Source organism: Poecilia reticulata, chromosome 9, assembly GCF_904066995.2.
Source record: "Poecilia reticulata chromosome 9, P_reticulata-male-v2, whole genome shotgun sequence".
NCBI lineage: Eukaryota > Metazoa > Chordata > Actinopteri > Cyprinodontiformes > Poeciliidae > Poecilia > Poecilia reticulata.
This window is the reverse complement of record NC_088838.1, coordinates 18,759,199-18,775,934: the sequence shown is the minus strand read 5'-3', so window position 1 is coordinate 18,775,934 and position 16,736 is coordinate 18,759,199. Positions and strand designations below refer to the sequence as shown.

The 16,736-nt window shown below is 39.8% G+C and overlaps 1 protein-coding gene across 4 annotated transcripts in view; it reads left to right on the top strand.

Annotated features, from left to right (window-relative positions):
- Positions 1–16,736, top strand: part of ebf2 (EBF transcription factor 2) — a 37,172-nt gene that overhangs the window by 11,944 nt on the left and 8,492 nt on the right. For all 4 annotated transcript variants that reach the window (XM_008418606.3, XM_008418604.3, XM_008418605.3 and 1 more), the window contains exon 7: positions 16,513–16,594. In XM_008418606.3, coding sequence (XP_008416828.1) covers positions 16,513–16,594 — 82 coding nt within the window. The remainder of the gene's footprint in view (positions 1–16,512; positions 16,595–16,736) is intronic.

The window sequence follows — 16,736 nt, the reverse complement described above, 5'->3', positions numbered from 1 at the left end:
AACTATATTGGTTCTGGGCCCAGGATTTATGAGTGAACCGAGGGTTTTTACAATGGAGACAAGCAGATGTCAGTATTAGTGTTAGTCCGGTTCAGATGGGGAGGAGGGGACTGACGGCGAGTGTGTGCTTTTAAATTTGGCTAAGAAGCCCAGATCAATAGATAGTCATAAGGAGTGTGTGGAGGGATCCATCGTACGAGGCCTTGTGAGGGGCAGTCGGGTGATCAATGGCGAGCACTATCTCACTAATTGATCGTGTTTCCAAGAGGGCTCTTTTTTAACAAGCCACTGCTCAGAGAAAAGAAGAATAATCAATAGAAATTTTCCAATGCTGTCAATAGGGCATTTTCCTCCCCCCACGCTCAAGATGGACTTACAGAAAAATCTCACATTCTCTCACATTTTCCTTTTAAATTTCTGAAACATCTACGCGTCAAACATGTATCATACATTCATAAACTTCCAATATTCGGCTGTTTTGCTTCTTATTATTTGAGCTGAAAATGACTTCAGCTGCTCGGCTCCAACAGGAATCCATTACTCTTAATCCCAGGTTGTGGGCTGTATTGATCTGTTTGTAGTCTTGGTTCTGGTTACGCGTACCACAGGAACATGTTGTTTTCAGCTACTGAACGAAATGGCTTTAACTTTTTTTTTTTTTTTTTTTTTGCATCTTTGCAAATCAATTTAGCTGAAAATTGGCAAGCCTCGACTCAGTTACAAAGACTCCCAGCTTGATGGATCTTATTGCTTTTATTAGTTATTAATTCTTGAAGCTGTTTTGCAATGGAGGGAACAGAGCATACATCTTAAATCACAGGAAAACAATGCCTGACTTTAGCTTGAAGTGTGAAGTGGCTCTACAAAGTTTGACAGTAAATCCTATTTGTTGCTTTATGCAAATGTCTGCTCTCTGCTGATGTGGTATGTCAGTCTGACCATCTGTTTCAGAGTTAGCCTTTCCATATGCTTGTTCCCCGCTTGTCAGAAGCAAATCTTAAAAAATATATGGTGATGCAGGGGTTTCTTGGAGGCCGTCTACTTTGCCCTCGCAGCAGGCCGCAGCAGTTTCTCCTTGTCCTGCTAATGGCGGGGAACTGCAGACTCCTCATTTTTCTGCTCACAGCCAAAAAACAAAATAGCAGCTAAAGAGTCTTTGGGAAAAGAACATTAAACTATCAGCCAGAGAATAAATGCTGCAGCATTATTTTGGACCGTGTCAGGGGTCGAATTCCTCCCCACTCCCAGATGCGTACTCAAAATCTGCCGCCAAGTCGCTCTGTTAGTCCATTATATAGGCACTCTAAGGTTTATGTCTGAGACAACAATGTCAAAGGAGACGGTTTTCTCAGACTCACTGTATAGATTCTTATTTTATACAGTTGCTTATATTCTCAAATCCACGTCAGCAAAAGGATGTTGTGTACATTTAGTTAGCACTGTTTCTGTTTGTAGTTTTAATAATAATAATAATAATAATAATAATAATAATAATAATAATAATAATAATAAAATAATGATAAATAATAATAATGAAAATAATTTGAATGTAGAAAAACGTGTGGTTTTCCTCTATCTGTGTATTTTGTTTCAGAAAGAGTGAACATTTATGGTTTGACAGTATATCTACACACTTATGCATTTAAAAGAAATGGGGAATAGTGAGATGTCTTCTTCTAAAGAAAAGTGTGTTTCCATTTACAATACATAGAAGTACTCTCAGGCCTTATGCAAACATTTTTCATGCCCTAGTGCTTTAAACACTGTGTAGTTTAGTGTGAAGGCAGTGTGTTCCTACACAAAAATATGTGAAAATACCAACCAGTTTGACTTTGGTTTTGGAAAAAATTTAGAAAAATCTGTTTTTGTTAGCCAAATTATTAGTGGCCTTATTGATACACCTGCTGTCAATACTTTGTACTATCCGCATTTACTACTCAGTCTTTGTCTGTAACATTTGATATGGTTGCAGCATACAATAGAGTACAGTGTCTGAAGTCCTAAATCATCTTTTATTCAAGGTCTTGGAGATTTTCTCATTCAGAGGTTTTCCTTTAGATGAGAACAATTAAAACAAATCACCACCTTTATTGTGGTAGAAAAGTAATGTGATATAATCATTTGTTTTATGTTCTGGTAAAGCATTTCTGTGTAGATCTGGATCTTTCTTCCTGCTGAAATAACCTAGTCGAACCCCATTTTTCAGTCCTTTAGCAGAAGTCACCGGATGTTCATTTAAAATCTCCAGATGTTTCAAAGAGTTCACTCCACCGAGGGTTTTTTCCTTTGGACGGAAAACTGGCCCACAGCATCCCAGATCCTCTATCATGCTCAGTTGTTATGTGTGAGAGGCATTTTTATACATTCATCCTTTGTTCCCACTGAAAGTGTTTGTTACTAAAACGTAACTTGTCTAATTTGACTGACAGACAGGTCAAGTATAAATGTAAACGCTGCGTTTACATTTGTAATGGTGGAACAGAAAAGGCATTCTCCTGGCAACACCTGCAATAATATGGCTCTCATGGCTTATGGACATATATTTGACTAAGCATCATTATGTCATATTGATACCCAAGAAATATATAAAATACAAATATCCTTTATTGGATTTCAGTGGAGAAGTTCTTGAAACTTAAGTGAACTTAAAAACATAAAATATATAAAAAATGCTTTGCTTATATTTGTTTTAAATGGATCAGTTGGATTAAAAAATGTAATTATTTAATAGAATTTGATTTTCCTAAGATCAAATTTTTGTGTGTCCATTTTAAATCTGAAATTACTTTTTTTTTGTTTTTTTTAGTACTTAAATGATTTTTCTCCCAAAAATCTGTTTGCACTGATTCACACATCAATAGCAGAGGTTAATCTGCCCGTCAGTCACATGTACATACGTACATGCCCAGAGACAAAGTCAGACCCCCTGCTTCGCTCAGTCCACTGTCACAGGTCTCTCCCTGGTGGGCCGCTACTGTCCGGTCCCTCCAGACCCCCTGTCAGCGAGCCCCTCAGGCAGGGGGGGACCAAGCAGCGTGGCGACAGGGGGCCTGAGGCTCTAATGCACACAGTGAAGCGGCACACAGGCTGGACCACTGAGCAGCTGGCACAGGAGCATGGGGATGGCTCCTCCCTTGGGGCGACGTGAGCAGAAGAATGACATGAAGACAGACAGGGAGAGAAGATGAATGTCTGGAATATCAAAATCACTGACAGGTACAGTTTCAGACAGCCAGGGCCTCACTCAGAGTTAGACAGAAGAAAAAGGAAGTTCAGGGACCTTTGGTTTCGCTGCTTTCTAAAATGTGGTCTAATGTGGTCGGGGCAGATCTTTCACTCCACTGTGAACAGAAAGTTTATGAAATCTGCCAGATCACAAGTCAGATTTACTCCTCTTCAGCAAGTGCTTGTGGCTTTAGCCTCCCCACAAAGAAGGGCTCTAGTTTGTTTTTGTAGGAAAAAAAAGACAGGAGAAATGTTTTTTCTCCAGAGAATAAGTGGAACTGACAGGAAAAAAAAAGTGAACACGGTCAATTAAATTAGAAACAGATTTTGTAATTTGCTTTAAAAATACTCTGCTTTTGTGATTTATTTAGTAAACAGATGCTGTATTTGTGCAATCAGGATGTGATTAATGTGTATATCTTTGTGGGTGTGTGGGTGTGTGAGGAGTCAGAGGCCAGTCAGTGGTGGTACTTAGGGACAAGGCCTGTTTTTTCTGGCTGGATGCTGCTGCTCAGGGAGGAGCTACAGTCGCGTTTGTGACTCGGTTCGGTCAAATTCCTGTTTAAGGTCTTAAATTTCACAGATGACTTAACAATGCCCCCCTGCTGCTGGACCAGCCCTGCCAGTCACTTTGTTTTTCTGTTTGTTTTTCTGGGATCTGGACAGACTGTGTTTTTCTCAGGAGTCGGGTTTCTCCGCGGCTCTCCTTGTATCAGTTTCTGATGGCCTTTTCAAAGACATCTGTGGTTTTACCAGAAATAGATTTCGTTAAAGGTCTAATTCAGGTAATAGTTGCCTTTCTTTGGGGTCATAGCTGAGCAGGTACAGATTTGTACATGTTAATGATTGCACTGGGGTTTAAATATTTTAAGAATTACAGATTAAAGCTACTCTCACCATGCAGAGATGGTACAACTGCAGGGTGGCAATTAAATAAAGCAAAAACAAGACACAATGTTCAGGCTGAAGCTGTGTTTCCTGCACAAAAAACTTTTTTCAGGGAAACTTTAGAAGCTGTCCTTTAAAAGGAGTTTGAAGCACTTTATTGGGCTTAATTTCTGTTGAAACAAACAACTTCTTTAACATCATCGTCACTGGCTTATTGCCACACATCTGCTTTGTAAATAAATAAATATATAAAAGCCTTGGAATTAGCTAAGAGCAGCATGAATCTGTTTTGTAGCCTTTGTGATTTTGAAGAAAATTAGCAGTTTTGTACTTCCAAAATGAACATTACTCTTTGATCTATGATTCAATGTGTAAAATGTCAAATGACAAATATTTTCAAGTCACTTGTATACATGTGAATGTTTGTTCTGCTACTTAAATGTTTTAAAATAATAATAAAAAGCAGAGCTGTGCACATCATAAACCTAAAGGAGGACCTGCAAGGTAATTGGTGTGATAATGTTCAAATTCAGGCTGTATTCGTCATGAAATCGCTTGCAAAGAGTGTTATACTTTATTTCTGTTGCAACATAAATAAAATAATTCCTCTTTTGGTTTAGATGGCTTATGGAAAAATTTATAAAAAAGAAAAGTCAACATATGGAATGAGTGAAATAAAAATTAAATTAAATTAAATATAGAAACAAGCCACATTTTTTAAATGCAGTAAAAACGACAACCTTTGTTTGTTGTTGTTTTGTTAGTTTTAAAATGTGGGAAGTTTGGAGGCTCTGCTTTAACACACTTTAGACTACCACTTCAGGAACATTAAACATTAAAATAGCTCAACTTATTGTCACAAAGCTGGTATTTGCAGTTTCAGTTTAAACTGGTAATTGGAGTTTTGCTAAATAAGGAGGCGTCAGATTTTCATGAGCTGTAAGGAGAACTTGAGCATACAATTCAGGTGTACCAGTAGGTAGTTAAATGTAAATAGAAGAATGCATTTTCAAACTAAAATAAAGAAAGTATGCATGTATATATAAAGTATAAATAAAGTGTATATATGTACATATATTGCTTAAGAAATCACATCAAGCTAAAACAATTAATAACTTTCCGCTATTTTGAAATCATGTCACAGAAACGTTTAGCATGCAGCTGTTTTATGGCATTCTAATTTTATAGAAAAGTTGTCACAGACTGAAAGTGAATGAAATTTTAACTCAACACGTTAAAATTAAAGGTGGCATCATCGCTTTCTGTGCAACAAACAATAAAGTTGACAGGAGAGATTCTAGATTTCTTACCAACACGATTAAGTAACGTAACAAGAAAAATAAATCTGGATGTATTTCTTTACTGCACTTATTATTACGGCGTTGCAGTGCAGTTCCAGACAACACTTGAATTTAATCACAGATGGAAATATTCTAATTTTGCTGAAGTCTTTTGAATGTGTGTGTGAATGTGTTGTGGAGTGTGTTTGGGCTCTGATGAATCTGTCAGGACTGAGGGCAGGGGGTGATGTGACTGCTGACAGGCTCCCAGCAGGCCTGCTGAGAGCCCAGATACTCTGCTCGCCCTCCCTCCAGCTTCCCCAGCCACCCAGCTCCCCTTCTCCTCTCTCTGGCCTCGGCTCCGACACATTTGCTGTGTATTAGCCACGGAGAGTAAATTACAGCACCCTGGACCTCTGGATGATTCCTCTCCTTATTCACATGTCCTTCTTGTTCTTCTTCTTCTCCTCTCCTCCAGCTCATCGTCTCCCCCGCTTCTCTCGGTGTTGTTGGTTTTCTCTCAGTTTTGATCTGTTTTCCTCTCTCTGTCTGTCATTCGCGTCCGGGCTCTTGGACTCCTTCAACCCTGTCAGATTTCGCTCCCCTGTCTGTCTTTCTCCCACTTCTGTTATACTTCTCATCCACCGTTCCTCCATTGTGTCACGCTACAAAGCGTTCCCTCCCTCATACACATCCCCTCCACTCCCCATTTACTTTCTTACAAGCAGGTCCCTGTTGTCTAGGCTTCACAGGTTTCTTAGCCGACTCTCTCGCTCTCGCACCTTCTCCCTCTCAAACATTTCCCTCACTCTCCCTCCGTCAGCCCTCCTCCTCCTCCCTCTTTCTGGAAACAGATGTTGTTTGTCAGATCTTATCATTACTGGCTAATTAAGAAGACATCTCTTCTCCTTCTGTTTTTGCTTCCCTCTTCTCTCTTCTCTCTCTTTCTCTCTCTGTGCCATCCATCCCAGATTCATTGTTCTTCTCAGAGAGAGGTTCGGGTCAGGGTTTGATGCACACATGTTATCGGTGAGCCTGATTAGCGGCAGATTGACTGAAAGGGTATTAAAAAGGTAACATTAGTGTTTGCTGTGTTGCAGGCGACCCTACGCACATTTGTTGGTGTTACCGTGCATCTCCATCTGACAGTTGTGAGAATATATTTTGAATCTTCATCCCCCAGGGCACACCAAGCATGCTGGGAGAGGTCAGGCCACTGATGGGACGTCTATTCCCCGTCCTGGTTGTGAATTCATGTTCTCCAGACTCCGAATATCCCTCCATATCCATCTATTTGGCAGCACAAACACAGTCCCATGTGGCCGAGCTTTGTATGCAATCTCCGCTTTTGGCTTTGCTCGGGAGACTGAGACATTAATTCATTTAAAATGGTTAGAATGCACATTTAGAATCAGGTGAGAGGTTGCGGGTTAAAACTGCTTTTGGACCCAGGAGAAACCCAGCTGCGATGTTGGAGTGCCTCTGGTATTCCCTTCCCATCAGCCCACTTTATTCCTTCCAGCTTCACCGTGCCACAGTCAATTTTTCGTGGTGGTATGCCTGAAAGTTTTACGGCAGTACTGAGCTCTATAAATCAGCGCTCGCGTTTAAAAATGTTTGGCTTTGTCACAGTTCCCCATTTTAGTATCGAGCTGGGTCTGGACTAAGGTTGCAGGGGTGAGCCTGGGAGAGAGGCGCAGGCAAAATGCACACAATCTGACTGAAGCTGCATGGATCATCGTCTCATTGATTATTTTACAACACAAATCCAGGTATTTAATTGTGATTTGATGTTGAGATGAGGTTAGATTTAAACTCTAATGGCTTCATGTAAAATGCTTTGTGGAGGAAAAAATGGCACTGGACACTGTAAGAATTCTTACAGTGGGATACGGTGGTGTCAGTATAATGCTGTGGGGACAAGGAGGCCTGTCAGAGTTGAAGGAAAGATGGAGGGAGTGAAATTCAGGGAGGTCCTGGAAAAATCTCCAAAAATCTTGTGACTGGGACGGCGATTCACCTTCCAGCAGGAAAACAACCCTAAACATACGAGTGCTAAAGTAGACGGCTTTAGATCAAGTTATATTCATATTCATGTGTTTGGATGGCCTAGTTAAAGTCCAGTTTTGAATCCAATCAATAACTTATTGTAAGATGCTCTCCACCAGGTCTGATTGAGCTTGCGCTGTTTTGCGAAAAGTACGGATCACGTTTTATCTTTAAATTGATAAAAGACTTTGCTCTTCAACAAAATGTGGTTCTGCAAAGTTTTGATTCAGGAGAGTAGAACATAAATGCATGTCACACTTTTCAGATTTTCCTACATATAAAAAATATGAAAAAAACAACAACACTTCAGTTTGTGGCTTAGTATCAAAAAATAAAAAATGCCAAAGGGATGGGGATATCTTTGTAAGTTTTGAGAGCAAAAAGTAAAAAAAAACTTTCCTAAAAGACACTGAATTCAGACTTATCTGACTCTTTTATAGATGTCTGTCTCTGCTTAAAGACATGATGGAGAATGAAGGGGAAAAACTAATGGATGTTTGCAATGATGTTTGCTGCTGAGTGAAGCTGAAGCCACAGATTTCCGTGTATGTTTTTGGAGGAGGAGGGGAGGCGTCTGGAGGGATCGGTGTGAAAGGTCCTGTGGTGGTATGCGACAGAGGAGGTATCAGTTCGTGGAGGGTTTTCTGTGCCCCATTAGCAGTGTCAGAGGTCATGTGCCCCGGGTGTTAACCCTGATGACCAGTCTAGCTTCCAGTCTGCCAGGGGATCCTGGTCCAGGGGTATTTATTACCTACCACCACCCCCAACGTCCCTCTTATTACCAACACACACAGACACAAGCACCCCTCCAAACACAAATCTCCTCATGGAAGAAAACAAATCACCCAAAGTTGATCCTCAGCTGCGGTACGTGTACTAATTGGATGCATATCCATACAGCGATGCATGATGACCCATCTGTAGCCCGATGTCTTGGAATTAAACATGGGTTCATCCAAGTCTTAGTGTTTAGTGGCGAGTTGCAGCATGTTTTGGCTCCTCAGATGCACTTTTGATCAAAAATCATCTCTTATTTCTGTCCAGATATCTCTGAGACATTCGTGTCGGAGGCATTATTTTTGCTAATGTAATTTTGCATGACTGATTGTACACACATGGTCGCCTGTCTTGGACCATTTTTTTTTTCGTTGAACTCGTGTATGCGTGTGTGTGTGGTTCGCACAGCCTTTGTGTGACACATGCATGTCGGGCTGCTGTATGAGTTAGTACTCTTAGTGTGTGAGTGTGGCAGAGGAAGGCCCTCAGCATGTCAGTATGTTTTAATGCTTCACATCTGGTTTCCTAATTTTCCTCCCTGCAGCTCCCCTCCACCGCCATGTCAGGACACTGTTTTGTTTTTTCAGGGTGGGGGTGATGGAGGGGATTTCTGATGAGTGATGGCCCTGCATACAGGACATCAACAATCTTCCTCTCTTCCTCCGTCTCCGCCTCTTCTCTTCTTAATCTTTCTTTTTTTGGGTGTGTGTGAGTGTGTGTGTGCACTCACTTTGTATTCTCAGCACCCTGCATCTGAAAGGCTAAACAGACAGATATTTGCGAATCAAGTTATTTTTAGTGCCATTATCCTTTTCACCCTCGTTCTTTTTGCCAAATCACCGAATTTGCACTTAATCAAACTTTAGAAAATGTTTATGTAAATGTGCATCTAGCTAACTTGAAGCTTGCAGCAAACCCTTCGTCAGTTCCTGCTGCCACCAAAGCTGCATTCCCGAGGAGCTGAGAGGCCGATGTGTTTTATGACAATTTGAGAAGGCAGTTTATGTCGACAGTGATTAGTGCTGATGAAATCTTATGAAAGTTTATGTCAAGCTAGGTGCTCACTAGATGATTAAGGCCACGTGTAAAGCAGAAAGCGCCACTGATGTGTAACAGATGCCCTAATGGACACAGAAATGAGGAACAGAGCATCCACTCCAAAGAACAAAACTATAAAATCTGCCTATTTTTATTTGTTCTCTGCGTCACAATTTGACATTTGCTCTTTGAACTTGTTTTGGTAAAATTATTTGCAGCAGATGGGAAGCTCAGGTCTCACTGTAAAACATTTGGTCTGTTTGGCCAGAAACAGGGATGTATGAATGAGAATAATAAGCAAACAAATAAAGGATTATGTTGAATAATCTTGGCAGGAAACTTAGTTTAAATGAGACATATTTTAAAATAATAAGGGCCTCTGAGTTTTTGTGCTGAGTTACTAAGATCGGTGTTTGTGCTGGCAGAATCTAACTCAGAACGAATGCCACAAAAGGAGAAGAAAAATTGCTCTAAAAGCTCTTTTAACCTCGAGCCGACAGCTAAATATTTTATCAGAGAAGTCCATTAGCAGACAGTAAGTTTGATTATTGTTATATTTAGGTTTTCAACCGACTGTGTAAGCCATATTTCAAACTTCAGCAAAACAAAAGGAGAAGAAAAAGCGCAAAAAAGTCTCCTTCAGCATCGCTTCCTGGAAAAATATGTTTTCCTGTTTAATGCGTTGCCCCTTGACTGCCTTCACTAAAGTCGGTAAAGATCTCTGGAAACAAAATTTCACCCACATCTGGTGCAAAATGATGCAGAGATTTGTTACTTTTTGTGTTTCCTGCTTTAAAAGCATGATTTTTAATGTGAGGTTCTTGAAGAAGCACCCAGATTTTAGCAGTTTAAATAGCTGAAGATGTTCATGTCTGTGAGGTAATACCATCAGTGAATCTGAAATGAGTTCACTTTTGTACTAGATTGTTTGTCACAATTTTCTTAGCTGAATGTTTGAGTTCAGCTCTAATTTTAGCCTACAGCAAAATCCAAAGATTTAAATCAAGCTTTTAAAATGTCATAAAATGTATGTTATTTGGCATACATTGTTTATTCTTTGCAACTTCTAAAATTTTTGGCTGCTGTTATTTATTTATTTATTTATTGGGCAGGAAATGCACATTTAAACATACTTGTGAACCTTTAAAGACTTCTGCCTCTGAAACTGGCCTAAAAATGGTTTTTAAAATTGAAACATCCACATCACGTTGTCCTGCACTAGTTTCTTCATCGTGGGAAAGTGTGTATTTAAAATGGTTTGGCTTGTAAATAAGAATTCAGTATTTAGGAAGCTGTTGAATTTATGTAACATGTTGCATCCTGAAAACATATTTTGTGTCATGACTCCCCCCCCCCATTTTTTGTCAAACTTAAATATTTTAGGTTTTTAAGCAAATTTTAACATCTGGAAAGGATCATTTGAGTAAATATGAAACACAGAGTGCAAATAATGGCTGTATGTATTAAAGAAAAAGCCACTCATGCCAACCTTGCCCTATGGGGAAAGTAAATGCTCTCTTAACCCTAATAACTAGTTGTGCCACCAGAGGCACCAACAACTGCTGTCAAGCATCTGCAGTAACAGTTAAGGAAGATTTTTACATCCAAACCATTTTTTTTTTGGACCAGTAAGACATATTCTTGATGATGTGTTTTAAATCATGATGTTTAAAACTTAACACTCTCTTTATAAACATTCAACAGAAATGCTGACGCTCTTTTCTAACTAGTCCTATTTGCACTTGCACTATTTGCACACTCAAATAGTGCAAGTGCACTATTTGCTAATACACTTGAAAGTGTTATTAGCAGAGAATAACCTGCATTACTGAGCAGAACAAGATGTAAATGTACAACATCACCAGATTAAAAACAAACACACTTGCACGAGGAGTTCTTTGAAATCGACCGTTCTTTGCTAATTTCCCTGTGACACAAGGATTACGTCCAAATCTTTGCAGTGTGTCATACACTGTGCTGTGTGGGTGTGTTACTCCACCAAAACAAAACAAACAACAGCAATATTAAACTTCTGCAACCACAATAGAAGAGGGGGGTAATAAAAAACAGAGGGTCCTCAACTTCTTATTAATTATGCAAGATTAGTCTAATTATAATTCAGCAAATGAATGTGTGGCAGAAGGTGCGAGGCGACGGGGCTGGGAGATTTGCATGTTAAGTGGGCAGAGGGAAGCGGCTAATGCATGCTAATATATGCGTCAATGTCTCGCTTTAATTTCAGCATTTGCAGCTGTGTGCGTCCGAACTGAGGGGGGTGAAAAGTTGACTCAATGGGTTTTTGGGTAGGGGGGTTTGGGGGGGTGCAAAGGTGGGTGTGTCAGCGTATTAAAGAGAGTGTGTGTGTGTGTGTGCGTGTGTGTGTGTGTGTGTGTGTGTGTGTCAGTGTGTGTTTTTCTGCATGCCAGTGTGTGTGCGCGAGGCATCTGGTGTCATATAAACAAGGAATGATGAGAAGAAGTCAACAAATAAGGTCAAGAACCCTCAGAAAGTGCATAAAGCCAGAAATAGATGTAGACAGTCCCTGAATTAGGGTTGTGGTTTTCTTGGCCCTCGGTCATCAGTTCAGTGAAACACTGTCATGTCATCCAGTTAAATGTGTGACGACCGATTGTTACACTGTGTGCAAAAAGGCTGGCGCTACCAAACCTCGTCATTTTCTCTGTATGTATCAAATGTATTTAATCTTCTTAAACCTAATTCCGTTCATCCATCCATCATATTCCACTTATCTGAGATTGGATAATAATTCTGACACCCCAAAATAAAATCCTTTGCGACTTCTTCCCATAAGATGTCATCTAACCAGAAAAAAAGTCAGTAAAGCTGCCTTGTTGCTGAAAATGTGCTATATAGATACAATTACCTTACCTTATGCAGCTGTGTGTAATTTAATTAAATATAGCTGCTCTGTGAAGGCCCCAGATTAGTTAGTAGCACTTGCCTTTTAGCAAGCAGGTCCTGGGTTCGAGTCCCAGCCTGGGGTCTAAATGTGTGGAGTTTGCATGTTCTCCCTGCGCATCTGGCTTCTCCCCACAGTCCAAAACCATGACTCTCGGGTTAACTTGTCTCTCTAAATTCTCTTTGGAAGTGAATGCGCGTTTGCATGGTTGTTTGTCCTGTTTGTCTCTGACTGGTGACCTCATGCCCGTTAAATTACTTACCAATCTGTGGCAACACTTGAAGACGGATTCTCAGAAATGCTTCCCTCTGATGTGGCTGAAGTTTTCCATCTTGAGCTGTACAAATCTGGTGCACTCATACCCTAAACACTTAATTTGAGAGAACTAAGAATACAAACACTACATGACACACTTTTTCAGATTTTCCATTAAGCATCCCTCCCACTTCACACTATGGACTATTTTGTGCTTGTGTGTCTCAAAACATGAAACGCTGATCAAAGTTTGTTGTTGTAACATGAAACAAAATCTTAGCTCTTCAAATGTCGTGAATATTTTTGCAATTTGATACCGTTTGATTTTCAAAGATGTGCTCAACTTGAGTTAGAGTAACGCGCCGCATAACTTCTCAGTAAGATTTTTAATCCGTGAAGATGTCCACAACATTGATGATCTATTAGAAGTGAAATCTCAGTGTGATGTGTGAGAGGCACAGATGGGCCCTTTCACATTTTCACTCCGAACTGAGATCTACCGCAGCTCTGAGGTGGAAGGTCCGAGCTCTGACAGATAAATTGTAATCACTCTCTGCCAACAACAATATTGATCGTCCTCTGAGCGCATAACTCAACTCCAGTAATATCGGAGACAAGTTGGAACTGAGAACTAGTTGCAAGCCAGGTCCTGTTCACAAGGGAGGAAACTGGAACAAGCGATGGAGGAATGATCAGTAAAAGCTGAGAGAATGAGGGAGAGATTAGCATTCGATGGGAGGATTCAGGGCTGTGGGGCCAATATGAATTTCCTCTCCACACAGCCGCTCCACATTAAGATGAATTATGTTTGCAAAGAACACAGTGTGGGTGGGATCAAACCAACCCACGTAAGCCAAAAAAACGCTGCCTCCTTCTGTGGTATTTTTCTCCTCACTGTTATTGTTTGCTTAGTGGAAACAGCGACGGTGATTGAACAAGTACTTCACTGAAGTAAAACGCGCTGCGATGCTGGAAGAAAGTAGAAAATAATTACTTTAATATAAGTATAGGAAGATACTTTTTAGGAGAGTTAGATTTATGGTGCATCTGTGATCTGATTGTTTCTGCTGCTGCCGGCTGATCAGACACAGCGACACCTAGGGAATATTAATGAGAACTATTTGATACAAAACATAGTTCATACATAAAACTCAGACTTTTTTCCTTCAGGGTTATATTCAAAACATTCGGACACAACAAATGACACTGAGTGAAACGATCAGAAACGTAAGAAAAATGTTGAATAATTGAGCTAAAAATGTTTTGATTAATTTTGATTCAAATATCAATTAAATTATTATTTAATGGAATTTAGTGTGGAAAGCTGCACACATACAAAACTATATGGTGTGATGTTTACATCTGTAATCTGTTAATAGATAAATAAACATAAAACTGAGGTAAGAAGTTACATGTAAAGAAATTAAAATATGATAAGTCAGACTGCTCTTTAATGAGCAGTGACCCTGAAAAAAGGAATAGATCAGTGAATTAAAGAGATTAAATACATTTGTGACCATTTTTACGTCATATTAACTACATTTATATCAGCTATCAAACATTTTGCATTGCTTTTTAATAGGGATGTTTTGATAGCATGTTTATTGAAGGCTGTAAAATTCACCAACTTCACTCAGGCTGTTTTCTTTTTAATTCTGGAAGTTGGTTTTTGCTGCTTCTTTAATTTCCACCTCTCAAAGCAGAGCAGATAAAATCTTCACCGTCTTCAATTTCAAAGCAGAACAAGTACTTTTATCAGGATACATTGCATCTGGGTTTATTGAGGAAAAGCAAACTACATGTTGACTACAGCAAACTACAGTTTTATTTTTCATTTGTTAATGATGTGTTCATTATTCTAAAATAACCAACTTTTATGTATTTTGTAAGATTCAGCAACTATTTTCTTATTGACACAGAGCAGCATAATGTCCAGATCACAATGTTTTTTTTTTTAAAATCTTCCTGATTCACTTGAAAACAAATAACTCCGTCTTATTGCTATGCACATGCAAGGAGATTATACACTAATATCCATCAGCATTACTTAGTCTGCATTATTACTGTGAGTGTGTAACTTCCCTCACTCATCAGTGATGTTGTGGACATTGCGGTGTCTCCAGTTCATGTCTTTACATCGTTTGATATCTTATTCCAGCCAGAGCAGCTCAGCCTCAAAAAGCTGATCCAAACACAGCAGTTAACCTGGTTAACAAACCCTCTGCAACGTCCTGACAATCTGTCTCAAAAAAAGTATAAAGTTTTATCATTTGTTTCTAAAAATATATCAGACAACTAGAAACTTCAAGAAACTCACTTCTCTCCAATTTTCCTCCTTTTGGTAGAGTTTTCATGCTGAGCAGTTTGCAGAAATGCATGCTTTAAAGGGACTTATTGCTGCAACAGCTCCTAACATATTTCAGTGCTTTTTCAATTACGTTTTGCAGAAAAAACAATGGAGAAAAAAGTTGCTCTCCAATTTCTAAAATCTAACAATGTGTTTTAAATGTCAGAACCTTTAAAGGACTTAATTACACAGACATTTTCTCTTAGTATCCCAGCATGCCAATCAGGACACACTGAACAGACGGACCAGGAGGTGCACCGGTTTGTCTTTGACTACGAATTTCAACGTAGTCCTGAGTGACGTGAAACACTCAGGAGTTAGGGAAAACTCAGAGATGTTGGATCAACAAAATACTGTGAATGACCTATTATGCAGTTTTGCAAGCCCACAAAAATAGACTGTGATTTTAAAGGATTGGTTGTGAATTTCATGGCAAAACAACTAGCTGGGGTTGCAGCTGCAGGAATCCCAGATGGTCGACCATCAACAGGTAGCAGGAGTTTTGTCAGGAAGCCTTGGTTAGAACCTGGGACCTGATTTGAACATTTCTACAAATAACTCCTTCCTTCCTTACTAAGAGTATGAATAGGAAAGTTATTTAGCACCCACTTTTAACCACAAAAAAGTAAACTCAACAAACGAGCCAAGTTTCACACAACTATGTTTTAGTCACATCATGATTGAGTGTTTGACATTTTTTGTAAATGGAGTGGACACTCAGTTAAAGATCTGAATTTTTGTTGTAGTGGGGTCACCACACAGCTCAGATGTTTTTTTTTTTGTATTCAATCTTCTTTTCTGCCCTTCCAAAACATCTGAATAGATCTCCTTAACCTCATCCTCCCCTCCCATCACTTCATATCCCCTTCCTCTGTTTATTTCTATATTCTCTATTCGTCATTTCGCCGTATTTCCATCACAGAAATTCGACGTATTTCTGTGATGGAATGCGCTCTAGTTTCTTCCTCCTCTTTCCCATCTTTGCCTCTTAGCGTGGGGACTTTGGGATTGCGGCAGAGCTGCGTTGCCATGGCAGCTGGCTATGTTTCCGAACCGTGTACACCTGGGATTTGGAGTCTCTCTCAGCAGTCTCCCTCTCTTCTATTTATTCCACCTTTCTTTCAGGTTTTCTCTGGTGTAGCTCAGGCTATCAGCACCCTCCCTCCCCCACTGTCTTCAGCTCCACGGTGCGTTGGATTGAAGTTACATACGTGATGAGACACATATACTTGAAAAAAAAAAAAAAATCATGTCCATGCGAGCACCTGCACATGCCTCCTTCCCTGCCTCCGTCCTGCCACTTCCTCATTTAATTTTCTCTGTGGCTGTCTCTACTTCGTTTCCCTCTGCGCTCCCATGTGGGGTTCAAATATGGCATTGTGGGATACCACAGTCCCCTGAGTCCGCTGGCATACATCATTGTCTCTGGTTTACTTTGAAACGCAGCAGCACTTTTCACTCGCCTTGTGCTTCCAGATCTCATTACTTGATTTAAAGTGTAACAACATTGACTTTAAAACTAAACTAAACAGCTGGGATTTATGTCAGAACTGTAATCACATGTACATACATGCAATCACACAGGACCTGGCTGTGAAAAAAAAAAAAGCCTTCTTTGACTTTTGGTGTGTGGAAACGGGGGGAATAATTACATACTGAAAACTGTCATGGAGTTTCTTTGTTGCTGATGTTAAAAAAAAATGTAATATGTGCCCTTTTGTTTACCTTTGCAGGTTTTTCTTGAAGTTTTTCCTGAAATGCAACCAGAACTGCCTGAAGACAGCAGGCAACCCGAGGGATATGAGGAGATTCCAGGTACATAAAAGATGCTCACGTGTGTGAGTGTGTGCTTGTGTGTGGACATAAAAAAGTGAGAATATCGGAGGATGAAGGATATAGTCGCTGTGATAAAAGAGCATCTTTATACTCTTCTATTATAAGACACTCGACTCTCCCA